Here is a 21742-nt window from a genome sequence, read left to right as displayed (position 1 = left end):
CTGATCATCAGAATGGAGAGGGAAAGTGATTTAAGTGACTTCGAATGTGGCATGATTGTTGGTGCAAGACTTGCTGATAGTCTGTCCGAAAATATTTATCTAGTGCAATTTTCCCACAAAACCTTCTCTAGGGTTTACAGAAAATGGTCCAGACAAGAGAAAATATCCAGTGAGCAGCAATTGTTTGTGTGAAAATGTCTTGTTGATGGCAGATGTCAGAGGAGAATGACCAGAAACTAGTAATTAAAAAACAACAACAAAAAAAAACCCTAGTTAAAACCAATGTATACATAATAGCATCTCTGAACACACGTCAAATCTTGAAACAGACTAATAATAATAATAATAATAATAATAATAATAATAATAATAATAATAACACTGTGCCTCACCAGCTGAATTATACTGGTACACTTTTCCAACTATAAGTTGCACTAATTCACATAGTTTGGTACCGAAAAACTGAAACACCCATATCTCTCTTAAGTTATTACAGTGCAAGCTCAGTTTAACTACTAGGATCACCTTGCTTTAGTGATTCTGCAATTCGACTGCCATGGTAAACCAGCATTACTTGGGAGGCCAGTGAGTGGACAGTCTTTGGATAGTCTTATTCAGGTCAGAATTTGGGAGGTACCCATCTTGCCTTGCAAAACTGAAAAGAGGTCATTCATCAAACTGTGCAGCTAGTTTTAAAAGCATGAGCCTACTCGAAAAGTGCACAACAAATGGAAATCTGTTGAGGACATCCTGCACTTACAGTCAGCTCCCTTAGTGTGTGGTGAGTTCATTGATCCACTTCTGCACCTGGAGATAATGTCTCTCCTGTTTGTCTCCTGCTTTGCATTTGCAGTTTAACACGCAGATGCTTTTCTACTGTCTCAAATCCTGGCTACATTTCTCCGAGTCTACACTACGTGTATAGTTGTAATTATGCATAAGGTGTGGGAGTGCAAGAATATTTTTTCATTTATTTATTTAAACTGAATAAATATGGATATTTTTCTATCCATTTTTTATATATCTAAATAAATATGGAATAAAATATGGAATAAAAGGTTTGAGAACATTTGAGTAAATGCCCCCCTGTGAAAGTTAGTTTCCTGTCCAGTTCATAAGATAGGACATTTAAGAAAGCTCGATCTTACAGAGACGTTATGAAAGTAAAGATGACTGGACTCCGTCTATGGAGAAGGAAGGAGCACGGCTACTTCCCATAATTCATTGCGTGAACCCGTTAAGTGACGTGATCTTCGACGACTTCTTTACATATCTTTCATTTAAAGGCTCTGTGGTGGTACACACGTGGGAATCTTTATCTCGTCGCTACCGCTCTAAAGGTAAGGATTTAGCACAGTTATTTTACAATGTAATGTCGTATAAACCCGGACGCAGTTGTCCAAACAAGTTACAGTTATCTTACTGGCCTGGGCTCGGCTATGAAACGATATAGATTGTTAAACTGTTGACTAACGGCAAGCTAGCTCGGTTAGCTTGACAGACTGTAGTCAGCTAGAAAAACAGTAAACCAAAGCAAATATTCAGGTAGGACAATTCAGTTGAAGTTTTCGTAATAACTTTTTAAAATGGCTCTGCAACATGCTCCCTGTTGCTTCGTTTGTTTAAATGAACTTAAATGAACTGATGTTAGACATTGTCTCGTTGACTTTAGCTAGCTGAAAAACTGAGGAGTGCTTTGTAATTAAACTACGTTTAGGGCGATGCACAGCGATATGAGTGTATGTTAGTAATGCAGCACCACTAAGACTTCCACATTTTGAAACATTGTTTGCGCGTTGTCTATCTGCATTTGGTATTTCTTCTGAAATGTTATTGTATTTTTGTAGAAATGTTAAACATTTTTAAAATATGGTCTCTTTACAGGTGGACCTGAAGCAGACATGTCGAGTGAGGACGTGGAGCGGCTTTTGATACAGTTTCAGGACGAGAATGGGGAGATTCTGGGTTCACCTTTCGATGTGCCTTTAGACATTACCCAAGACAAACTACAGCTCGTCTGCAATGCATTGCTTCAGAAGGTAATTATACAGCATAAGTATACAGTGTTTTGTGTAAATGTATAGCCCAGATTGAAATAATCAAATACGATGGTCATGATATCAATTTTGAATTGAATATCTAGTAAACATGCTTTTTCTTTTCTTTTCTTTATTTTTTGCTGTCATCCACTCTAGGAGGAGCCAGTCCCGCTGGCATTCTTTGTGCAAGGGGAGATGGAGGTGGTGTCCAGCCTGGGGACATGCGTTAAGGCTCTTGGGGTTGAAACCGAACAAGTTCTGCCTGTGGTGTACCAGCCTCAAGCTCTGTTCAGGGTTCGGGCTGTGACACGCTGCACCAGCACACTGCAGGGACACACTGAGGCCGTCATCTCAGTTGCTTTCAGCCCCACTGGCAAGTGGGTACCTTTGACACAAAGTGAACAGATGTCAGCTTTTCTCTGCCAGTTTGTCATAATCTCTTGTACCTTTTGGGTCGGAGTTGTGTAACAGTATATGAAAATGGAATTATGTTGTGACATCACACCTCTAATTAGATTTAAACATTGATCCATTTGTCTGTTTTTATTTCAGATATCTGGCCAGTGGTTCAGGTGACACCACGGTGCGCTTCTGGGACTTGACAACTGAGACGCCCCACCACACATCCAGGGGTATAAAATAACATCTACAAGGCAGCATGATCTGATAATCATTGAACTTCAAGTGACTGATTGCTTTAATACACCATTGTTCATTTTAGGACACACACACTGGGTATTGAGCATCGCCTGGTCACCTGATGGAAAGAAGCTGGCTTCAGGATGCAAGAACAGTCAGGTGTGCTTCAAAAACAAACACACGTGATCCATAATTAGGTTTCAAAGATGCATTCATTAAACCTTTCTATTTTTCTCTTTCTCTAGATATGTCTGTGGGATCCAGTGACGGGAGCGCAGATAGGGAGGACTTTGACAGGACACACCAAATGGATCACTTGGCTCTGCTGGGAACCTCTTCATCTGTGAGCACTTGTTCGATTTTTCACTTCCCTGAATTTCTCTGTTATTTGACTGCGGACCTCTCATTCAGACCCATTTTATATACGAAACTTTAAAAATGTACAGTACTTTTACTCCTTTCTAAAAATTGGGTTTTTTAGGGAAAAAAATAGTCTTTTGCTCTTCACATGGATCTGCATGCAGATAAATCCTGTGATTTGTGAACTACAGCTGGACTACAAATAAAAGCAAAACGACTTGAGCTACCAAAAATCTCTTCCCTTGCCTGATAATCTGTATAAATGTGTTTATAGAGATGGCAGTTAGTTGCATAGCAATTACAGAAACACTCCACTGAAATATTGCACTGTGAAATGAAACTGTAACACATGAATTCTGTTTCATAAGAAGCCAAACTTAATTTAAAAGCATTTTGTAATTTACAGTTATACAAACGATATTGTCGATCAGCCTTGGACTCTTAAGTTATTCAGGAAGAGGCACATCCTTCGACTCAGGCAGCCAATATATGTTCAGATATATCTAAACTACTTATTCAACAGCAGGATGGAGAGAGTGTCTGTTTTTTAGGCTGCTGGAAAAACAATACTGTGTTGGAAATGTGCTGTAATTGTCAGAGTAGTTTTGGCAAACAAATTCATTTCATTCATTTATTCATTCATTCATTTATTTGTTCATTTTCAGGCACAACAAATACCTATATTGAACATAAAATGCACAAAACAAAAAACAAATAAATCACAAGGTTTCAGAAATGCCTTAAAGTTACAGACACAAGAAGTTAGTTTCCCTTAAATGTGAAGTCTCTACATTGCAACTGTGCAGGTATTGATTATAATTTGATTATCATGTTGGACTAACTTAAACTTTGTGGTCTTATAGTTGTTTTTATTCTTATCCCTTTCAGTAATCCAGAGTGTCGGTACTTGGCCAGCAGCTCTAAGGACGGCTCAATACGTATCTGGGACACAGTGTTGGGACGATGTGAGAAGATCCTGACTGGGCACACTCAATCAGTGACATGCGTGAAATGGGGAGGAGATGGACTTCTGTACACTTCGTCCCAGGACAGGACTGTCAAAGTGTGGAGAGCAAAAGATGTAAGTGTGTGTGTGAAATATATGGTTTTAAAGGGTTATAAGAGTGATATGGTATGTTGTTTTTTTTTTGTTTTTTCATTAATATGTTAAACAATATTGGTGTGTATTCTTGTGCATGAAACATGAGTAATCCAGTCCACTGTTTTTATTTAGCTATTGTTTTTCTTTTGTTTGTTTTTTGTTCCTTGTGCATAAAGAATGTAGGCTAATAATAAGTTTCTGAAATACTTATATCAGCTCATTTGGCGCCAGCGACCACCTTCAAACTCACCTTTCTTCCCCTTTATGTTTGTTTTTAACTTCAGCAGGTCGTTCTGGCCATGACTTCACATCTAAATGCCTAAACCCATTGAGCTTCTGCTGTGAAGTTGATGAGATATTTGTGGTAACATGCAGTTGAGCATGTGTACCTAACAAAATGGCTGGTTATTATATTTCAAGTATATACATACTGTTAACATAAAAAAATTGTTGCTCTTAGAGAGCCCTTGTGCAGGTTAGTTGAAAGGTTTTATGATTAGACTTATTAACAGCATGTTCATGTGTGGCTGAGACACTAAAATCTTAATGGCCACAGAGAGGATGAGGATAAGAGCAAAGAGAAATCCGTGAAGTGTTTGGATGAAACGTGTGTTTAGTTTCATCTCTTTGATGCAGGGTGTCCAATGCAGGACTCTGCAGGGCCACGCCCACTGGGTCAACACCCTGGCTCTCAGCACTGACTATGTCCTGCGTACAGGAGCTTTTGAACCCGCAAATGCCACTGTCAACCCTCAGGATCTCACTGGATCATGTAAGACCCAAAACACTTGCATGTTCTTTAACATTCTGATTTTTAGTAATTGATCATTGCCATGTATGTTGAGTTTTTGTTTGTTTTTGTTTTGGGGGGTTTTTAGCATTTACTTTTTAATAGGTTTGACTCCAGAAAACAAAGTGTCACATATGCACCACACGGTCTGACATTTTACCATTTAGACAGGTTTTTTTTAGTAGCAAAAAATGTGTGATATTAGAGTGTTTTGGCAGCACAGATACAGCTAGCATGGCTGCTGTGTGTTCGGTCACCTTTCTGGTCTCACAAAGTTAAAGGGGGTTGTTTTCATATAACAAGTTTTTCTTCTTCTCTCCAGTGGAAGAGCTGAAGGAGAAAGCCTTAGAGAGATATAATAAAGTCAGGGTAGGTACCCTTTGAGATTTGTAAAAAGTCACATGTCCTTCCTCCCTGTTTTAGCACCCTGACCTTTATCTTCTGCTGCAGGGCTCAGCTCCAGAGCGCTTGGTTTCCGGCTCAGATGATTTCACTTTGTTCTTGTGGAATCCTGCACAAGACAAAAAGCCTTTGGCCAGGATGACGGGCCACAGCGCTCTGGTCAATGAAGTGCTCTTCTCCCCAGACACCAGGCTTCTTGCCTCTGCCTCCTTCGATAAGTCTGTTAAAATCTGGGACGGACGCACTGGAAAGTAAGAGAATCACCATCACAAGGAATAATAAATTAATTTGCAAGTAATACAACTTTTGTCCATGCGATGGTGCTGTACAGCCAAAGATGTACATCTTAGAGATTATGACTCTACCTGCTTGTGTCCTTTTGCCCACAGGTACTTAATGTCCCTGCGTGGCCATGTGGCATCAGTGTATCAAATAGCATGGTCAGCAGACAGCAGGCTGCTGGTCAGCGGCAGCAGCGACAGCACGCTTAAAGTGTGGGATATTAAGAGTGGGAAGCTCAACATGGACCTGCCAGGTCATGCTGATGAGGTGGGGGAAGGAAATTTGATATAAATACTTCCTTCTAAATGCTGATTACTGTTCCTGAATTACCTTAAGTCTTATCCGTGCAGGTTTACGCTGTGGACTGGAGTCCTGATGGGCAGAGAGTGGCCAGTGGCGGAAAAGACAAGTGTCTCAGAATGTGAGTATGATTCCAGTCAACCTGTCCATCCGTCCATCTGTTTATCAGAGTTTCAGCATTTCCGCACACCTAAAACATCTACCTTGCGTTGTTTTTTCTTTCTTTCTTTAGATGGAGAAGATAACCACAGTTCTCTTCTATTTCTGGACTTTGACAAAGGATTGTCACATCATTTCCTTCCAAACAGCTGACAGCTGGAACAAGGGCAGCTAGACTTTATCTAATTACCCATTTGACTTCACAAGTATTTGTCACTAGTGGGAGTGTCAGAGAATGCAAATGCAGTCACAATACAAATGCCCATGTGGGAATATTAACAGTGCAAGAGCTTAAAAGCAATCAGATGAACCAGAATGTAAAATCATCTGCCTCTTAAATTTATTGCAAGTAGATTGTAATGTGTAGTATACCTTCTCCTATTATCGTCTCATCTTGGTATACAATTCAATTTTAGATCAGGCGCTCTGACATGGCTTCAGAAACGTGCTCGGTTGCCATGCACATGTGGTTAAAAGCCAAACAAGGTTGTGCATCTATTGAAACCGATCCTGACACATGTTTATGGTTTCCTATTTTGGAGCAAGGAACTGCATATTTTCAGGACCATGTTTGCTACTTTGTCACCTTAGGCCTCACTAGATAAACTGTGAGTATCGGGTGGGGGCAGTGAAGCCTTCCTCTGTGATGTAAATGCAGATGGTGCTCGCCGTGCTCCTTCAGCCTTTAATCTCCTGTCAGCAAAGCTGCAATCTGCTGATTTTTCTGCCTCTGTGGTGAAGCCAAGTGTCACCAACTCTGTTTGAGTCACAGCCCGCACTGGAAATGCCAGGTTGACCATTTTTGTTACAGGAATGTAAATATAAATCAGCATGTTTATATTAGTTTCCTGATCACACTCAAGAATCAGCTTAAAGTGTTCATCCACTTTAAGTGATCGTTTATTATAAAAGCACTGGTGGAAACCAGCGTGTGAAATATATTCATTATTTACCTAAATGGGAAGTGTATTGAGCTCTGTTAGGTATGAACTCCACCGCCAATCATCGGATTTGTTTATAAAATCAAGATTTCCAGAAATATGTAATAGCAGTTCTTACTGTATAAATAAATATTTTTAACTAATCGGTGAAAGCAGCAGTTTTGTGCCTTCAACAGAACCTTGTGTCAGGTTTTAAAGCCACTTCAAACTGTCCTCTGATGTAATTAGGCTGTTGGTTGTTTGCTGGAACTTGAACTTATTCAAACTACTGTGCAGTGACTCACTGTTTACATTATGACTGTTGATAAAAATATAAACAGTTGGATATTGTTGGGATTCAGCAGTGAAGGATGTTAACAAGCATTTTGCTGCTTGGATTCTTTCACCTGAACTTTAACACGTGCCAGCTCCACATCTGAAAACCATTTTTGTGTGGCACATTGAAGTATTGGACGACAATGATGACCGGACAGAAGCAGTGATTCTTTTTGGCATTTAAGAAATATGTTTATTCTCAAGTGAGGCCAAATTTAAGGAAGGTGTTTTTTGTTGGTCCTGAAATCTGTGAATAAATGTTTGAGGATGAGTTCAAAAGGAAACTAAAGCCAACTGAATCAGCAGCAGCAGCTTTTCCAGAATTTTCTTGGCAATCACTGAGCAGAGGTTTATACTGAGCTGGTGGATAACATCCTGAAAGCTTATCAGCTAATGAGTGCCAGTTTACTGAAGGGGCACTTTTTACATTCTCCACTTTTTCCACCAAATCTCTGATCAGCACGGGGAAAGATTTCATCAAGATATAACAGTGATGGAAGCTGATATCAGGGAAATTTTAATCCTGAGCATGATTGGTAACTGCTGTTGGTTCTTGCAAAGTGAGATTGATGTGCAGTACAAACGGAAAAGCAAGTGCCTCAAACATGTTTTAGCACTCTGACCTCATATTATTTTGAGCTAAATCGGCAGAAATCTGCTTAAACACGACTCTGGTATCATCTTGTGGTTTGTTTTCAAAACAAATGGATCAAAGCATCTTTAGTGGGAAATTGAAACCCAGATATTGTGCTATTTTGAACTGTCGAAACATAAATTGGACAAGCTTTCTGTAATTATTTAAAATAAGTAGATGAAGATCTGGTCTGAAGTTCCCAGTAGCAAATGTTTCTTTTTTTTTTGGTAGACCAGAGTAATCAAACTCACTCACTCAGGCATAATAATCACAAGTTTATTAGTAATATCTGGTTATATGCATCATACATGAGCATTGATGGTTTTCAACAAAAACACCAAACCTTTAATGTGCCCAGCAGGGATCAACAATGACTGCCAAATCTCAAGTGCTGTTTCCCCTACGTATGAAAAGCAGTAAACCTTAAACACAAAGTCCAAACAGTTTTTTTTTTTTTTTAAAAAGTGCATTAATAAGTGAAAACTGTGGTAGAGACCTAAACAAACAATATTTTGCTGCTCTTGGTTTAAAGATTTTCTGCTATTGAGGACGTTATGCTAGAGATCCTGCTGAAGCAGTTTGGCAAAGAGGACAAAGGCTTCTGTGGTGCCACCAGGTTAATCAAATCTGAGCCTCCCCCATTGATTGAGCTTCTGACATGGTACTGTGGAAGTTTCAGGCGCTGTAGATGTGATATGGGGGGAAAAAAAATCTGTTTACTACATGTTGCAGATTTAAAATTATAAATTGTGCCAGTATTTTTGAAAACTTGTAGTACTGAAGTAAATTAGAGGAGCTAATTAGCAATTTTAGCAATCTTTAGCTTTTAAGATGCTTGACCTTCAGTTAAAGAATCTTAAAATTGCTTAATGTCCAATTAGTCCTTTTGATGAGTGAATCCATAAGCAGAACAGCTGAAGATTGCAGATTATTAAAGTAATATGGCTTATTTTCAGCTTGGCACAACCTTTCTTCCCCCCATGCTTCACGCCTGCATTTGCTTGAAAATGGTTCAGACTGAGGGTCAGAATAAAGCAATACGGATCAAATATTCCCAAATGAAGCCTTCATGTGCTACTGTAGAGAATTCAAAGCTTTAAGAATCTTACCAGATTAGCAACCAAAAGCTCACCAAATCCCCGTGTAAAGACTGCGCTACATACAGATTTGTTTCCTACATCACTAGATTAATCATCACTTCTGACAGGTTGAGACCCTGAAATGATCCGCTGGAGAGGCACAGGCTCCAGACCAGTTTGTGTAGCCTTGAGCAGCCTGCGAGCCACTGTCAGTGTGTTAGACTGATGCCACATTAACATACATGCAGCAATACTTTGTGCACAGCAGCGGCTGTAAAATGTTCATCTCAGAGTTCATCATAGAGACACAGAAAAGATATCCTGTGAATGTTACAGTGCGATGATGCCACAAGCACAGCAGGGTAAGCAACGGCAACGCTATGATGTGTTGAAACACTGCACAGATGTGTTAAAGCATCGCCCTCTCTGTCGTTCTCTGCTCAGTATAGTAAGTACTCAGTGAGTCAAAAGACACATTAATGGTTTCGTTACAAAGTGTTCACTCTACAACATGTAAGGTAACAACAGTCATCAAAAGCTAAAACAGTGGTCATGTGTTTTCTTCCCTTTTGTTCCCCTTCTAAATTTGGACCTTTGAGTCAAAACGTTTCCATTTGTTATATCATGTTTGTGATGATGAGATTTACAAAACCGAGCTTACAAGTTAGGTCAGGTGCACCGAACACGTCCTCCCCTCGTCTCGCCCTTCAAAATCAAATCATCTCCTGTTAGTCTGACATTGAACTATTTAGTGCAACTAACGTCTCTGCTTTTCCTTTTCAGTCACTTTGTTTAGAGTCTTTTAATTTATTTAGAATGTGTAACAGTGTGGAGACTGGCCGAGACGACATGTCATCTGCTCGTGGCCATCAAATTGATCAAGAACGAGATTAGAGGTGTTCAGTTGTGCGTAGCATGAGGCACTGGTCTGTGCTCCCCCCACCTCTCCCGTCTACTGGGTCTTCCACACGTTGTTAAGCAGTTTGACCACCTCCTCATAGATGACGAAGACTATGGCCACATCCAAGCACACGCGGCCAAGCCTGGGAACTGTCCCTTTATAAAACCTGCAGGAGGACGACAACAAGGCGAGATGAGGTTAGATGTAAGATATAAAAAAAAAAAAAACGAAGACAAGCTAGAAAAGGAGGATATCAGTTACTGACGCTTGCGGTCCTTCTTGTTTCAAGATCTGGAAGGCACAGTCCATTGTGTTTTTGTAGCGATGAGCCTCCAAACCCTACAAACCAGTAAAACAATGGTTTTCAAAAAGATAACCAGACGACAGCAAGAAAATCATTAGAACTTATGCTTCCCTACCTGCATCCTGGTCTTAACGACATCCAGAGGTGTATTTCCAAAAACGCTAGCCGCTCCCGCTGTTGCTCCAAACATGGCTGTGACGATTGGGTGCATTTCTTTCCTGGAATCATCCCCTTAGAGGTCAAATCCAAACATGCATTAATGTCCAAACCATGGGGAGGGAAGCCCATCAGTCAACTGTGACTGCTCTAACAGGCAGTACGCTTGCATGATATTGGAGCAAAGCACACTTTCTCACCTTTGTACCAATTGCGAAGTGCGTTCATGACATAAAATCGGATGGCCTGATTCGTTCCTTGTTTAAGCACGGTTGCCGTTAGGCCTTGATACGTCCCCCTCACGCCTGAACGGGTTAAAACAGTTTGACTCATTGTGAAACGCAAGCACACGTGCACATCTGTAGTTACAACCACTCGGCTGCTTTAGATTTCCTTCTCTTACCTTGCTCTCTGATAATTTCGCTGACTCCGTGAAAGAAGCCTCTGTAGCGAGGCCGGAGGGAGCACTGGTCGTGGATCAGCTTCACCTGCAAGATTTCATAAGACCAGTTTACTCACTGATGACACGACAGACCCGTGTAGTCACACACACGCTCCTCCAACGAACCTTGAGCGTCTCCATGGGGCAGACCACTATTATTGCCTCTGTTATTCCGGCGCCCAAACCACACAAGAGGCTCCGTGTGTTGTCTAGCCGCCCTGTCGCATCTCGCATTGGATTGCTGAGCATTTCAAACATGCCAAACCTGTAAGAAAGATTGGTTGATTGACCGGGTCACCACCAGAGCAACACTGGCAAAAGTTATCAAAACAAATAAAGCAGCTGGTTTGAAATGCAATTTATCTATTCAGTTCAATTCCATTTCATTTACACAGTGCCAAATCACAACAACAGCTGCCTCAAGGCACTTCATATTGTAAGGTAAAGACCCTACAGTTACAGAGAAAAGACCAACTATCAGGTGATCCCTGTGAGCAACCACTTTGGTGACAGTGGGAAGGAAAAACTTTCTTTTAACAGGAATAAACATCCGGCAGAACCAGGATTAGAGAGAGGCAGTCATCTGCTGCTACTGGTTGGGGGTGAGGGGGGAGACAGGACAAAAACGTTATCTAGAGTGAGTGTACACCGCTGCTTTTTCTTTATGGTCTCTTTTCATGTTTAAAAGCCCAAACAGTTTGAAAAACATAGATGCTGGTTAGCTAAGTACTAAGAAATGCTGTGTCACTGATTCAACATCAGTCAGCTGCTTCATCAGTTTCAAGTTTGCAACCCAGCTCATCCGTGATTCTGCAAAACAAAAGGATGCAAGAGGCTCAAGTGCTTCCCTATCACAGCCGCGCTTCTTTTTTTCCTTTTGAATTGTTTCGAGTGTGTGTGTGTGTCACATAATATCTTTATATTAAACTACTCTATATGATACATGCATCTTCACCTGACTGCAGACTTGGGTATTGAGCCATACAGCAGGGAGCTGAGACCTCTATACAACCCCCTGAGCCCATGGTCTTGCACAGTCAGCTTCACGCAGTCACCTGCAAGTACACAGCATGCCCACGAGTGAGTAGACCAGCACAAGACCAACTTCACATGTATGTCCCAGTGACCTACCAATCCCTCTGTATCGCGGCGGGTTTACTCTTGCATCTAGCTGCAGCTGGGTCTTGACATACTCTGTAGGGAAGGTGATACAGATCTCGATTCCTCCTGCGATGCCACCTGAATGAGGAGACAAGGGGAGAGGGAGAATCGCTGCTGTTGGTGTTTGTTGACTCACTGTGCACAACTCTTCTTGAACGTTCTTAGGGCAGCAAAGGGGGGAGAGACCTTGCCAGCATTTTCTACTTCCGCATGAAAGAAAAAAACAAAAAGATGAGATGGTTCTGCAGCACAATCCCTTCAGCATCCCTTACATCATTTTTAGATTACCTCAGAGGTGCATTAAAGACTAACACTAACGTGCAGCTACATCATGCAGTAGCATCACTGCAGCTTTGACCCAGTTCTGCATGGTCAGCCTTAATGGGCGACAGATTGAGATTAGTCTGCGCTGGTTGTGTGTGGCAAGCACTAAGCGGCTATGAGAGCAGGGGTGGGGATCTGCCGGCTGAATAGGTCGTAAAATCAACCTGCGAGGATGGCCTTTCCTGGATGTGTTATTTTCCTCCCTCCGATCGCGGCAGCCGCAAGGCTCCTCCTCGCCGCGTACGACCGCTGGTGTACCGGCACAGCGCCCAGGCCCGCCGCCGGACGCTGGGATGGAGGCTGCCGATCCGGAGCCGAGCTCTGGCATCCTCTCCTCACACCGCAGCTCTCGCAAGGCCCCTCACACACCGAAAACGGCTTAAGCAGCGAGGACATTTTTCTTTCTCGATTTTACGACGGTCCCACTCAAACAATATCAGACAACAACAGCAGCAGCAGCATGGGAAAGGCGTAGCAATGTGGCGGCAGGCAGAGCATCAATATTCAAACAGCGGTCAGGTGATTGGACAGACCATCGGCTGATCTGCCGCGCTGCCTAATGTCATTATTTGGTCACGTGATCTACAGGGGGCGGAGGCTTTTGGCGACCAATCAGGTGCAGGATGCTGTTTGCCTGATGTGCGGAGATAAATTTATATCATCCGACTATAAGCCTTTACTGAATAAATTATTGAATATAATATAAGAATCTGAAAGAGGGGTGAATTAACATTACTGTACAGATAAATACAGATATGGTGCTTGATGTTTCAAGTAACCAAATTAAAATACCCCAGCATTTAGATAAATGTTACATTAGCCCACATCCTTTTTTATGTACGAGCTCTATACGTAATAATAATGAGGTGAGGTGTCGTGGCACAGATAATGATAATAACAGAAAAAAATTAAACGAATATGACTGAAAGCCCACAATACACTTGACTTCATGTGCAGTTAGGCGTGAGCTGTGTAAGCAAGAGTTTGGTATGTTGCTGTTGCCTCTTAACTCCTGTTCCCTTAAATAGAGCTCTCCCACACACACATATGCATGCATGCATGCACACACGTGCACACTCTGCTTCCCTCATCACCCTTCGCTGAGAAACTAGGTCAGTGTTTCCATGCACACCCCCCACTGCCACTCACACCACCCCTGAGAAAAACAGGCAAGAGACAGAGAGAGCGAGTGAGAGACAGCTAGTGGGCGGGCAATCCACATAAAAATGGCCAGTTATTACTCTTTTGGTTTGATTATTTGCAAAAAAGATGCTTTTTATGCTTCACTCATTTATTTGTTTTTTTGTTTGTCCTTTGCTGGTCGACAAATCCCCGTGAAAGTGTTATTCAAACGGGTAAATTATGGCAGAAAAACACAGATCAGGAGGAAGATGAAGGTAGGAAGACAGCATTTCCTCCAGTGCTTCTTCCTCCTCTCCAGCAGCTTCATTAAAGCTGCAGATTCTTACCTGCAAGATAAAATATTTAAAAGCATTATTGTGAGTGTGTGTGTATCTTTATTGTGTGTGCAGTCAGGTTGACATTGCTGTTTCGTCTTACGTGGATCTCCTTGAGGGAGCTTTGAGTTAAACTCATGTCTAGCAGCCTCGCAACAGTTCGGATTTCCAAGAATGCGCAGATGCTCAGCTTCACCAGACGCTCACACACTTTAACCAGCTCCAACAGCTCCTCATCCAAAGATTCACCGAAGTTGTTTGCACCGAAGTCCAGGTTTAGATGCTGCAGGATAATGATTTTGATTCAGTAACTAGGTTCATGTTAAGCCAGTTCTCCATCAGGCAACTGCTGTTCTTTAATTCAACGCTTAGTTCTTTAAACATAGTGTGTTACTAAAGACTGTCTCAGCCAATCTCTTGTAAAGTTTGTGGGACGAGGCCACATGCCCTTCAGTTCCCTCTTCTTGAAGCATCATTTACACAGTACTCATGTGTTGTATCACATTAAATGATTTCGCAAAGAAAGGCACCAGCCAGCCAGTGGATTTGAACCTTCTTGGGGAATGTTTAAAAATCTAGTAACAATCCCATCAATAATCCACAATAAATGCCATAAACAATGACCAATAGGCAATGTTATTCCTGGTTGCAGATGTAATGACATTGCTTGTGACTAACCAAGCTTGTGGACATAAGTTGAGAGAACGTCTGTTAATTTCAACTTCAGAGCCTCTGCAGATCAAATTCAAATGAGCTGATGTAATATATATATAGCATACAGTAATGTGCTGATTGTAATGAGCAGGCATTCAGTTTAACATATCATATCTACACTCTGAACTCTGTAATGCTGCCTGCTCAGCACCCTGACCTGAAGGGTGTGTCTGTACTGAGGCAGGATGTCGCTGAGGAGAGGCTTGGGACTCCAGTCTTCGTTGGGCGAGTAGAAAGCAGACATGCAGTATTCACTCAGGGGAATCTCGGGCAGCAGCATCCTGGCGAGGCGATCATTGTTAACAACTTGGTTCACTGAAATCTTGACTTTGAGGTCTGGGCAGCTTGATGCCAAAGTTGCCCATGAGCTGCCACAAATCAGCTTGACAGACAAAAAGAAGCGGAGATGGAAATTAGACCTGTGGGGGTATTTTAAACCCTGTCTTCCTACCCAGGATCTATACATCTGCCATTACATTGTGTCCAACCACAGAAGCAGTGAATCCAGTTTTTGTTGGGGATCACAGCTACATCATTCACACATCCCCACACAATAATAAAATAAGGCCACTTGAAAGGTTCGTTTCATGCTTACCTGTTGATGTGGTTCTTTAAGACAGCAGTGCAGTAAAAATGTTTGCAGGGTGTTGCCATCTCTGCTGGACTTTCGCCTCCCTCCTCCGTGTCTTTGCTGGAGTGCCATTAGAAGCTCATCTGACAAACAGGAGTAACTCAGCCTCAGATCGGTGAGACACTGCAACTGGCTCAGGTTGTCGGGCACGCTGGAGTTGAGGTAGACGTTCACCGAACCAGAAAAGAATGCTTCCAAATCCAAAGAGGAAATATAGCACCGGGGGTAGAAGCGCGTCTCATAATGTAACAAGGCAGAAAGCAGCTCCAAACCCTTGAAGTTAAAGGTTCAGAAACCATATAAAGATTAAGAAGACCACAATCAGTATAATAATCAATCTAGCCTAGAAAGCAAACATTGCCCAGTGAGAGGTCTTAGACTTTAAACTATCAGAAATCCATTTATGAAGTAATAAGGAGTGTTACAGCTCCACTGGGCTTGATATTTAGGAGTTTGTGATTGATGTGAACCCAAAAGTCAACATTTCTAGCTTGTGGTTGTCTGGCAGGAGAGGCTTTAAACACAAACTTACTGCAGCTTTATATGGAGACCTGCAAACTGGTAACTAAAATTGTGGCATTTATTATAAAACATTAAGGGAAGAATCAAGCATCACAAAGAAGATATTTGATTTAAATTAGAATATTAAACTACTTAGCTTCAATTCAGTTCAGTAATGTAGTCTTATGTCGCTGAATTTGAACATCTTTTAGTAACTTTTCACCAAAATTTAAGTTACTATTCAATATGAAGACTGATTAATTGACACACACAATACTTTGGCTCCAGTTCTCAGCTGATGAGATCTGTTCTGTGTTTTAAATAACTCTAGCACTGTAGTGAAGAGCTGGAAGTTGGGTGGTGACATATAGCTGCTGAAACATTATCTTAGGATGTGTGCTGTAGTCACCTGATGGATGCAGTTTCGCATCCCGCTCAGACAAATGGAGTTGAGTTTTGAGCTGCCTCTCTGGAGGAATGAAATCAGGCAGCCCACCACTGAGGCTCTGAGGCTTGAAGTCCAAGCGCTTCTGTCCAACTCCAGGTTCATGACGACTAGCGAGCGCAGTGGGGCCCTCACCCTGTGGAGGTCGCAATGATAATAAGGTTGCAGTGTGAGTTTTTACTTATATTGCACAGGGTAACAGAGTGGGGCCCTAATTTGTGTAAAACCACGAGTTGGTTCAGACAGGCCTCTTTTACCTGATGAGCTCAGAAAACAGTTGAGTGATCGCTCCCTTCAGTCTCAGGGCTGCCTGGGTTTTCCTTGGAGGACACACAGTCACCTCCAACCTCTCCAAGTAGGCGCCCAGGTGGCTCACATAGGCAATGGTAGAGGAGTAATCTGACTTCCTGAATTTGGAAATCCGACCACTGAAGTGAAAACGGCGGTGGCGCCAGAGAGAAGGTGAGCGCATGACGTTGTGCCACTGACGACAAACAAGAGCTGCTGTTTTGCGATCCCGGTCTGGCAGAAAACTGAATACACGCTCCAAGCACAGACGAGGAAGTGACAGCCACATGATTTTCCTGTCTAAGATGCAGTCACAGCTGTCATCAGTGAAATATTCTCCTGTCTCTGGATCACTGCATTCCTGATCAATGCCATAATTCTCTTCTTCCCCAATGCTCTCCTCTAGGTTTTCCATGTTTTAATATTTGGATCACAAGGTTTCTGCAGCTTGTACTCTCACAGTGGACTTCAGTGAAAATAGATGTGTGGGACACAGGCTAATCCCACTGTAGTTTAAAGAAAACATTGAAAAATGTTACATCAATATGTAAGGAATGACAGGGAGACTACCTACAGCCACAAGGAGTCCAACAGCCAATGAGATTCTAGAGGAATTTGGCACAGAATATTGTGACATCACAAGGAACCAGCTCAGTTTTCTGTTCAAGACATTCCATTCACTCCCTTTAAAACAAGCTGCTTTTATGAAGGGTTTATAAATTGTAACTAATCACGTTATAATGAATAGTAATTGACTCATTTTCATTTTAACATTAGTATATGGCCTCTTTTCACTCCCCACACGTATATACCACTGCAGCATGCCATTAAACTTTATATTCTCTCTTTCTAAGTCTGTGTTTTCTCTCCTCACCCACCAACCAGTCAGATGGCTGCCCCTCCTTGAGTCTGTTTGAGTCTGTTTGCTTGGGTTTTCTTCGGGTACTCCCTTATCTGCCTGAATTTCACACCGGACCATGTCACAGGCTGACTGACACAGATAGCTTCTCTTTAATGTCTTGGTTTGTAAAGTAAACTAAGATAAAATTGCATAAAAGATGGACTTTGCACCAAAAAACAAGCCAATAGATCACATTGTGACAGCAGTTCACAAAGACAAGGGAGAAAAGCTAAGATGGAAGTTGAAGAGCTGAGCCAGTGCAGTTTTTTCTTATGATTTAACATTTACATGACAGCAGATAAACTGAATGTGGAAAAACGGAAACTATGTTATTTTTTCACAATAGGGGGGATTTTGAGCTGTTTTTGAAACTTTTTTATGGGTTGTTATTGATCAGTTTTACTTTTTAGGCTCCCTTGACATCAGATTGGACTGCATGAGGTCAAAAACCTCAAATGAGTGTGATAAATCAAAGAAAAAAAAGGAATTAGGGGAAATAAACAAAAGGGGATTTGTAGTAAAGATGAAATTTAAAAAATAGAGAAGTGGAAAGACAGAACATACTGAGATATACCCTACTTATAAACACTTATTAACTCATTAAGTCACGTTTAAACCTGTCCAGTGCTAATGGTGAATTTATTGCCAGTGTATCCAACAGACAAGACATGTATATGATAATGCCCCTGATGAATATCCAATAAGAATGTTCTGCCTAAAGATCTTAAGTTAAAAAAAAATTCTTAAAATAAAATAAGAATGTGAGTGCATATTTGCGCCATTTAGTCCATTTCTAACATTATTTATTGAAAAAATACAATTAAAAGATCTAAAAAATCTTAATTGACCCTGTGCACGAGAAAATGCTAACTTCCTGGTTTGAGACCGGATGTGGGGTTGTACATTTCCGGTAGCTTTACTTTGAGGTCAATCGCTACTGCGAAGATATACTCCAAAATCATGTCCAAAACTCGAAAACGGAAAGATCGCGTTAAGTTACAAAGAGCAGAAGATGGGAACACACACCACTGTTGTGTCATAAAAAATCTAATGATCAATTTTGAGGTTTAAAGAGTTTAGATCGATCAGTTGTTTACATCGCTCAACACAAGCAGAACTGCATTACTGCAGCAGAAGACACATCGTCCACATTCAGAAGCACATCTCTGTATAGTGACTGGTCTTATGATTTAAACAGGCAAATGTTCAGCATTCAAACTACAGGTGAAGAATAGTCAAACCAGATCTTTCCCGTTATGTCGATATCAGCTAGTCAAGTACACACCTACACAGCATGTTAACAAACCATGAAAAAAGCCACACAAAAAATGAATGGTAAGGGTTTCTATACATTAGTATTTACGAAGGGTATGCTGTGACTTACCTTCAAAATTACAGTGGTCCCTCGCTAATAACGCGGTTCACCTTTCACCTAGCTGTTTCACAGATTTTTTTAGTGCAAGTTTGCACGTTTTTTTTACGTCACATTGTGTCCTGCCACTGCAGACGATCTCCTCTGTGACGATTGCTAGCAGTGTGACTCTGAAGTGCAGTACTGTATGTCCACGATGTCCACCAAACGTTTTGCACCGTCAAAAAATACAATTGGCTACTTGATTTCACCTATCGCTGGTTATTTTTACAACATAACACCCGCGATAAACGAGGGACAGCTGAGAAATATAACATTTGAATCCCTTTTCTCTTTTGCTCTGAGGCTCGGGGAAAAAATATCGACAAGTCGATGAACATCATTTACAGATATATTGGGTAAATGCCCAAGACATCTATAGAAATGTAAATCGCCGCTTGATTCATTCATTTGCATAACTTGTTTTGGACCGTAAACAGGGCGTGAATAGGACACCGGAAACAAAGCTCCCCACAGGAGTTTCCGCACCGGAAGTAGCATATGCTAACGTGCACATGGTCATTTTTAACATAGGGATGTAGACCAGGAAAAGGAAGCGGATGACTTCACCTTGCTCAGTTAAAGTCACAGAAGTTCAACATTGAGTAAAAATAATAATATAATAATAAGTGAGGAATAGTGATGACAAAGCTTAAGTGTAATAAATAGATAGATATTTACTAGCACAAGCAGATACTGCACAACACTAACACGCTAAAGGCTTCCTGAGAATATTCTAATTTAGACAGCAGACACTATTTTTAATAACAAAAAAGAAACGTTTTCTTCATCTATTTGTTTGACTTCCTCAGATCTTCAAACAGCAGACACTTTGCCTGTGCAGACAGAAAGAAAGCAGAGTGACATAAACTGCGGTATCTTTAGTGATGATCTATTTATGTCTACGTGGGCTTAGCTTAGCCAAACCTCATGCCAGCGTAGTGTGTCAGGGGGCAAGTCCAGATGGCAGTGTGGACAGGTGTGTGTCTGATAGTGCACTTCCTGGTTTCTCTGTCCCCTGCAGGGCCCCTCGCTTCCCCACAGTGGGTGACACGGCGAGTGGGACGACCAAGCTACACCAAAGTGTGGCCGAGGGTCTGTTTGGTAGCTCACTTTTTGACCACTAGAGGGCAGCGGTGACGAATCAGAGTCGTCCTGCTGCCCAAGAAAAGCAGAGGTCTGCATTACAGTAGAGAAAAGAGCTGTGCACAGTGACTTCAGGCTTAAATTTAATTCGAGTCTTTAAAAATTACACAAAAAAATGCACAGCAATAACAAATCCTCTATTATTTTATATGTGTGTGTTACATTAGAGAAAACTAAATGAATGGGGAGTGCATGAAGCATTTTCTCAACACTCCCTCTAATGGAAAAAATATTTTGTCATGAATTTAAAAACCTGTTTTGTAGTTTCAGGGCGATACTCCGAGTCAAGAGACCTCAAGCAGTACCAGCAGGGTTCAGGTGGGTGATCTATAAAAACACAAATGGCAAAGAAAAGCACTTAAGCAGCATTGGCTCTAACCCATTTACATTTAAATAGTCTCACACAAGCAAGTGCTTTCAATAAATGCACCCTGCTGGCCCCATGCATCTGTCAGCTGTGAGTGTGACCTACTCTGTGTGTTAGAGGGATGAGATAACACAGAAATGGGGGACAACTCTTCTTCTGTCTGCAGGGAGGACGATGGGAGGCACCCAGTATCGTCCTGGGTGTCTGTGGCTACCAGGGTGCTGTCTGGTAACACTTCTGCACCACTGCACTGATCGTCTGCACCCTTTATCAAGCACACAAACAAAATGACACGCTAAATGCTCATTTGCTGTTTCATATGAGTTGCACTGACTGTGATCGATAGAGGTTTTGTTTATATTATATTTCATTTATGTGGTTTTGTCTCATCTGACCTGGCTTGGCTCTCCATCTCCATCATAGTGTCCTCCGTCAGTCTGGTCTTCCTCATCTGGTTCCTGGAGGCTTTGTGACTCATCGCTGTCCTTGCCACAACTCTGAGTCACTGTTTCGGCCTGAGTAAAAGTTATCCCACTGAAGTTTGAAAGAGAGACAGAAGAATTAAAAAACATGCCCTCCTAACCGCCTGACTACAAGGTTCTCAGCCAATCAGTCACCAGCTGCCTTACAAGGAATCAGCCTCTATTGTTACAGTCAGGGCGACCTGATTAGTCGTAAACATTCATTCTCCCCTCACCTTACCTTTCGATGCTCTGGCCCTTTTCCTCATTCTCTCCCTCCATCCCACCTCACGTGTGACCCTCCCAGGGTGACTGCTGGGTTTTTCTTCTTAATCCCACTTGGTCTATTTTATTTATTTATTTATTTTAGCTTTTCCCTCTCTTCCACTGCTCTGTCTGCCTGCTCTCTCACTGCTCTCATCCCTCCCTCACTGTGTGTGAAACGGAAACTCCAGGCTTTCAATATTTGATGTGTCTGAATAGCTCACAAGCAGGTTTCTGTAAAGCATGATCAGGTGATTCTCTGAGTGTTGGAGTCGGCTTTGCCCCAACATCATCATCATATTGTAATTCCACTATTCCCCACGAGTAAACAATACAAAATAAGTTTATTTTCAAACATAAGGTCACTATCAATGAATAAATTAGCTGCTATTTGATCTTTGTCCGTCTGTATGATTTCTGCTTTGATCAATTATTCACTATGCTTCTCAGATTTGACAGTTGACGGCTGATGAAATATCAGGTTAAATATTCACATATTCAGGTTTCAGATTGGCGTGTGGCTAATTAGACTGAGACCTGGTGAACGTGTAGAAAGATGGTGCAGGTGAGTGGGAAACATCATTGGGAGATGAACTGCTCATTCCCTACCTTACTTTCTACTGAGCAAGGTACTTGTAATCCACTTGGGTTCCTTCCATATGATAGCCTGTTATACAGTACTGTGCAAAAGTCTCAAGCAACTGCTCATTTTTTATATATTTTATTTCCAAAGAGCCAGACTTTTTAAAGTGGTCTTGACCAATAGTTCTCCAGGCTTTCTGAAAGTATTTCAGAGCTTTCCCTTGGACATTGCCTGTCTCTGAAC

The 21742-nt window shown here is 41.6% G+C and overlaps 4 protein-coding genes across 7 annotated transcripts; 1 reads left to right on the top strand and 3 right to left on the bottom strand.

Moving 5' to 3' along the window:
- Positions 1-1179: 1179 nt before the first annotated feature.
- nle1 (notchless homolog 1 (Drosophila)) lies at positions 1180-7166 on the top strand. 2 transcript variants are annotated; one of them, XM_040033131.1, is made up of 13 exons: positions 1180-1340; positions 1885-2039; positions 2196-2416; positions 2592-2671; positions 2761-2837; positions 2924-3021; positions 3927-4119; positions 4777-4912; positions 5253-5299; positions 5381-5583; positions 5722-5881; positions 5965-6035; positions 6147-7166. In XM_040033131.1, exons 1-13 carry the CDS (start codon positions 1187-1189, stop codon positions 6157-6159), a joined length of 1608 nt encoding a protein of 535 aa, XP_039889065.1. In that variant the 5' UTR covers positions 1180-1186; the 3' UTR covers positions 6160-7166. The 2 variants fall into 2 exon arrangements, with proteins under 2 accessions (XP_039889065.1, XP_039889066.1); XM_040033132.1 differs by lacking the exon at positions 1180-1340 and adding an exon at positions 1398-1545.
- A 1059-nt stretch (positions 7167-8225) lies between these two features.
- On the bottom strand, positions 8226-12858 carry slc25a1a (solute carrier family 25 member 1a). Of its 2 annotated transcripts, XM_040033136.1 has the most exons (10): positions 12495-12858; positions 11977-12084; positions 11801-11900; positions 10972-11110; positions 10807-10891; positions 10604-10708; positions 10363-10478; positions 10209-10282; positions 9986-10109; positions 8226-8645 (listed from the first exon to the last, which is right to left on the bottom strand). In XM_040033136.1, exons 1-9 carry the CDS (start codon positions 12724-12726, stop codon positions 9995-9997), a joined length of 1074 nt encoding a protein of 357 aa, XP_039889070.1. In that variant the 5' UTR covers positions 12727-12858; the 3' UTR covers positions 8226-8645; positions 9986-9994. The 2 variants fall into 2 exon arrangements, with proteins under 2 accessions (XP_039889070.1, XP_039889071.1); XM_040033137.1 differs by lacking the exon at positions 12495-12858 and adding an exon at positions 12193-12487 and having other exon boundaries at positions 8262-10109.
- A 156-nt stretch (positions 12859-13014) lies between these two features.
- Positions 13015-18099, bottom strand: LOC120734358 (F-box only protein 39-like). 2 transcript variants are annotated; one of them, XM_040033133.1, is made up of 6 exons: positions 16336-18096; positions 16043-16214; positions 15097-15405; positions 14659-14883; positions 13891-14070; positions 13015-13799 (listed from the first exon to the last, which is right to left on the bottom strand). In XM_040033133.1, exons 1-6 carry the CDS (start codon positions 16779-16781, stop codon positions 13674-13676), a joined length of 1458 nt encoding a protein of 485 aa, XP_039889067.1. In that variant the 5' UTR covers positions 16782-18096; the 3' UTR covers positions 13015-13673. The 2 variants fall into 2 exon arrangements, with proteins under 2 accessions (XP_039889067.1, XP_039889069.1); XM_040033135.1 differs by lacking the exon at positions 14659-14883 and having other exon boundaries at positions 16336-18099.
- Positions 18100-19125: 1026 nt separating this feature from the next.
- On the bottom strand, positions 19126-21221 carry LOC120733675. Its single transcript, XM_040031983.1, has 6 exons — positions 20894-21221; positions 20587-20725; positions 20297-20456; positions 20078-20151; positions 19606-19836; positions 19126-19514 (listed from the first exon to the last, which is right to left on the bottom strand). Exons 1-6 carry the CDS (start codon positions 20932-20934, stop codon positions 19470-19472), a joined length of 690 nt encoding a protein of 229 aa, XP_039887917.1. The 5' UTR covers positions 20935-21221; the 3' UTR covers positions 19126-19469.
- Between the last annotated feature and the right edge of the window lie 521 nt (positions 21222-21742).

The sequence above is a fragment of the Simochromis diagramma genome, unplaced genomic scaffold, assembly GCF_900408965.1.
Source record: "Simochromis diagramma unplaced genomic scaffold, fSimDia1.1 OVJJ01000216.1, whole genome shotgun sequence".
Taxonomy (NCBI): Eukaryota; Metazoa; Chordata; class Actinopteri; order Cichliformes; family Cichlidae; genus Simochromis; species Simochromis diagramma.
This window is presented reverse-complemented; position numbering and strand designations above follow the sequence as displayed.

What these genes read in the sequence shown, in the direction of transcription:
- nle1 (XM_040033131.1), top strand. Translation starts at nt 1,187, where the DNA reads ATGGAGAAGGAAGGAGCACGGCTACTTCCCATAATTCATTGCGTGAAC. An exon ending in GCTTTCAGCCCCACTGGCAA is followed by an intron (nt 2,417 to 2,591) that starts GTGGGTACCTTT and finishes TTTTTATTTCAG; the next exon opens with ATATCTGGCCAGTGGTTCAG. An exon ending in AGAGATATAATAAAGTCAGG is followed by an intron (nt 5,300 to 5,380) that starts GTAGGTACCCTT and finishes CTTCTGCTGCAG; the next exon opens with GGCTCAGCTCCAGAGCGCTT.
- slc25a1a (XM_040033136.1), bottom strand. Translation starts at nt 12,726, where the DNA reads ATGTCCTCGCTGCTTAAGCCGTTTTCGGTGTGTGAGGGGCCTTGCGAG. An exon ending in AGGAAAGGCCATCCTCGCAG is followed by an intron (nt 12,085 to 12,494) that starts GTTGATTTTACG and finishes CTCCTCATTCAG; the next exon opens with GTGGCATCGCAGGAGGAATC. An exon ending in GCCCCATGGAGACGCTCAAG is followed by an intron (nt 10,892 to 10,971) that starts GTTCGTTGGAGG and finishes GAAATCTTGCAG; the next exon opens with GTGAAGCTGATCCACGACCA.
- LOC120734358 (XM_040033133.1), bottom strand. Translation starts at nt 16,781, where the DNA reads ATGGAAAACCTAGAGGAGAGCATTGGGGAAGAAGAGAATTATGGCATT. An exon ending in CTGTTTTCTGAGCTCATCAG is followed by an intron (nt 16,215 to 16,335) that starts GTAAAAGAGGCC and finishes CGACCTCCACAG; the next exon opens with GGTGAGGGCCCCACTGCGCT. An exon ending in TGCGAAACTGCATCCATCAG is followed by an intron (nt 15,406 to 16,042) that starts GTGACTACAGCA and finishes TTTAACTTCAAG; the next exon opens with GGTTTGGAGCTGCTTTCTGC.
- LOC120733675 (XM_040031983.1), bottom strand. Translation starts at nt 20,934, where the DNA reads ATGGAGGGAGAGAATGAGGAAAAGGGCCAGAGCATCGAAAG. An exon ending in AAGGGCCAGAGCATCGAAAG is followed by an intron (nt 20,726 to 20,893) that starts GTAAGGTGAGGG and finishes TTCAAACTTCAG; the next exon opens with TGGGATAACTTTTACTCAGG. An exon ending in TCATCCCTCTAACACACAGA is followed by an intron (nt 20,152 to 20,296) that starts GTAGGTCACACT and finishes GTGTTTTTATAG; the next exon opens with ATCACCCACCTGAACCCTGC.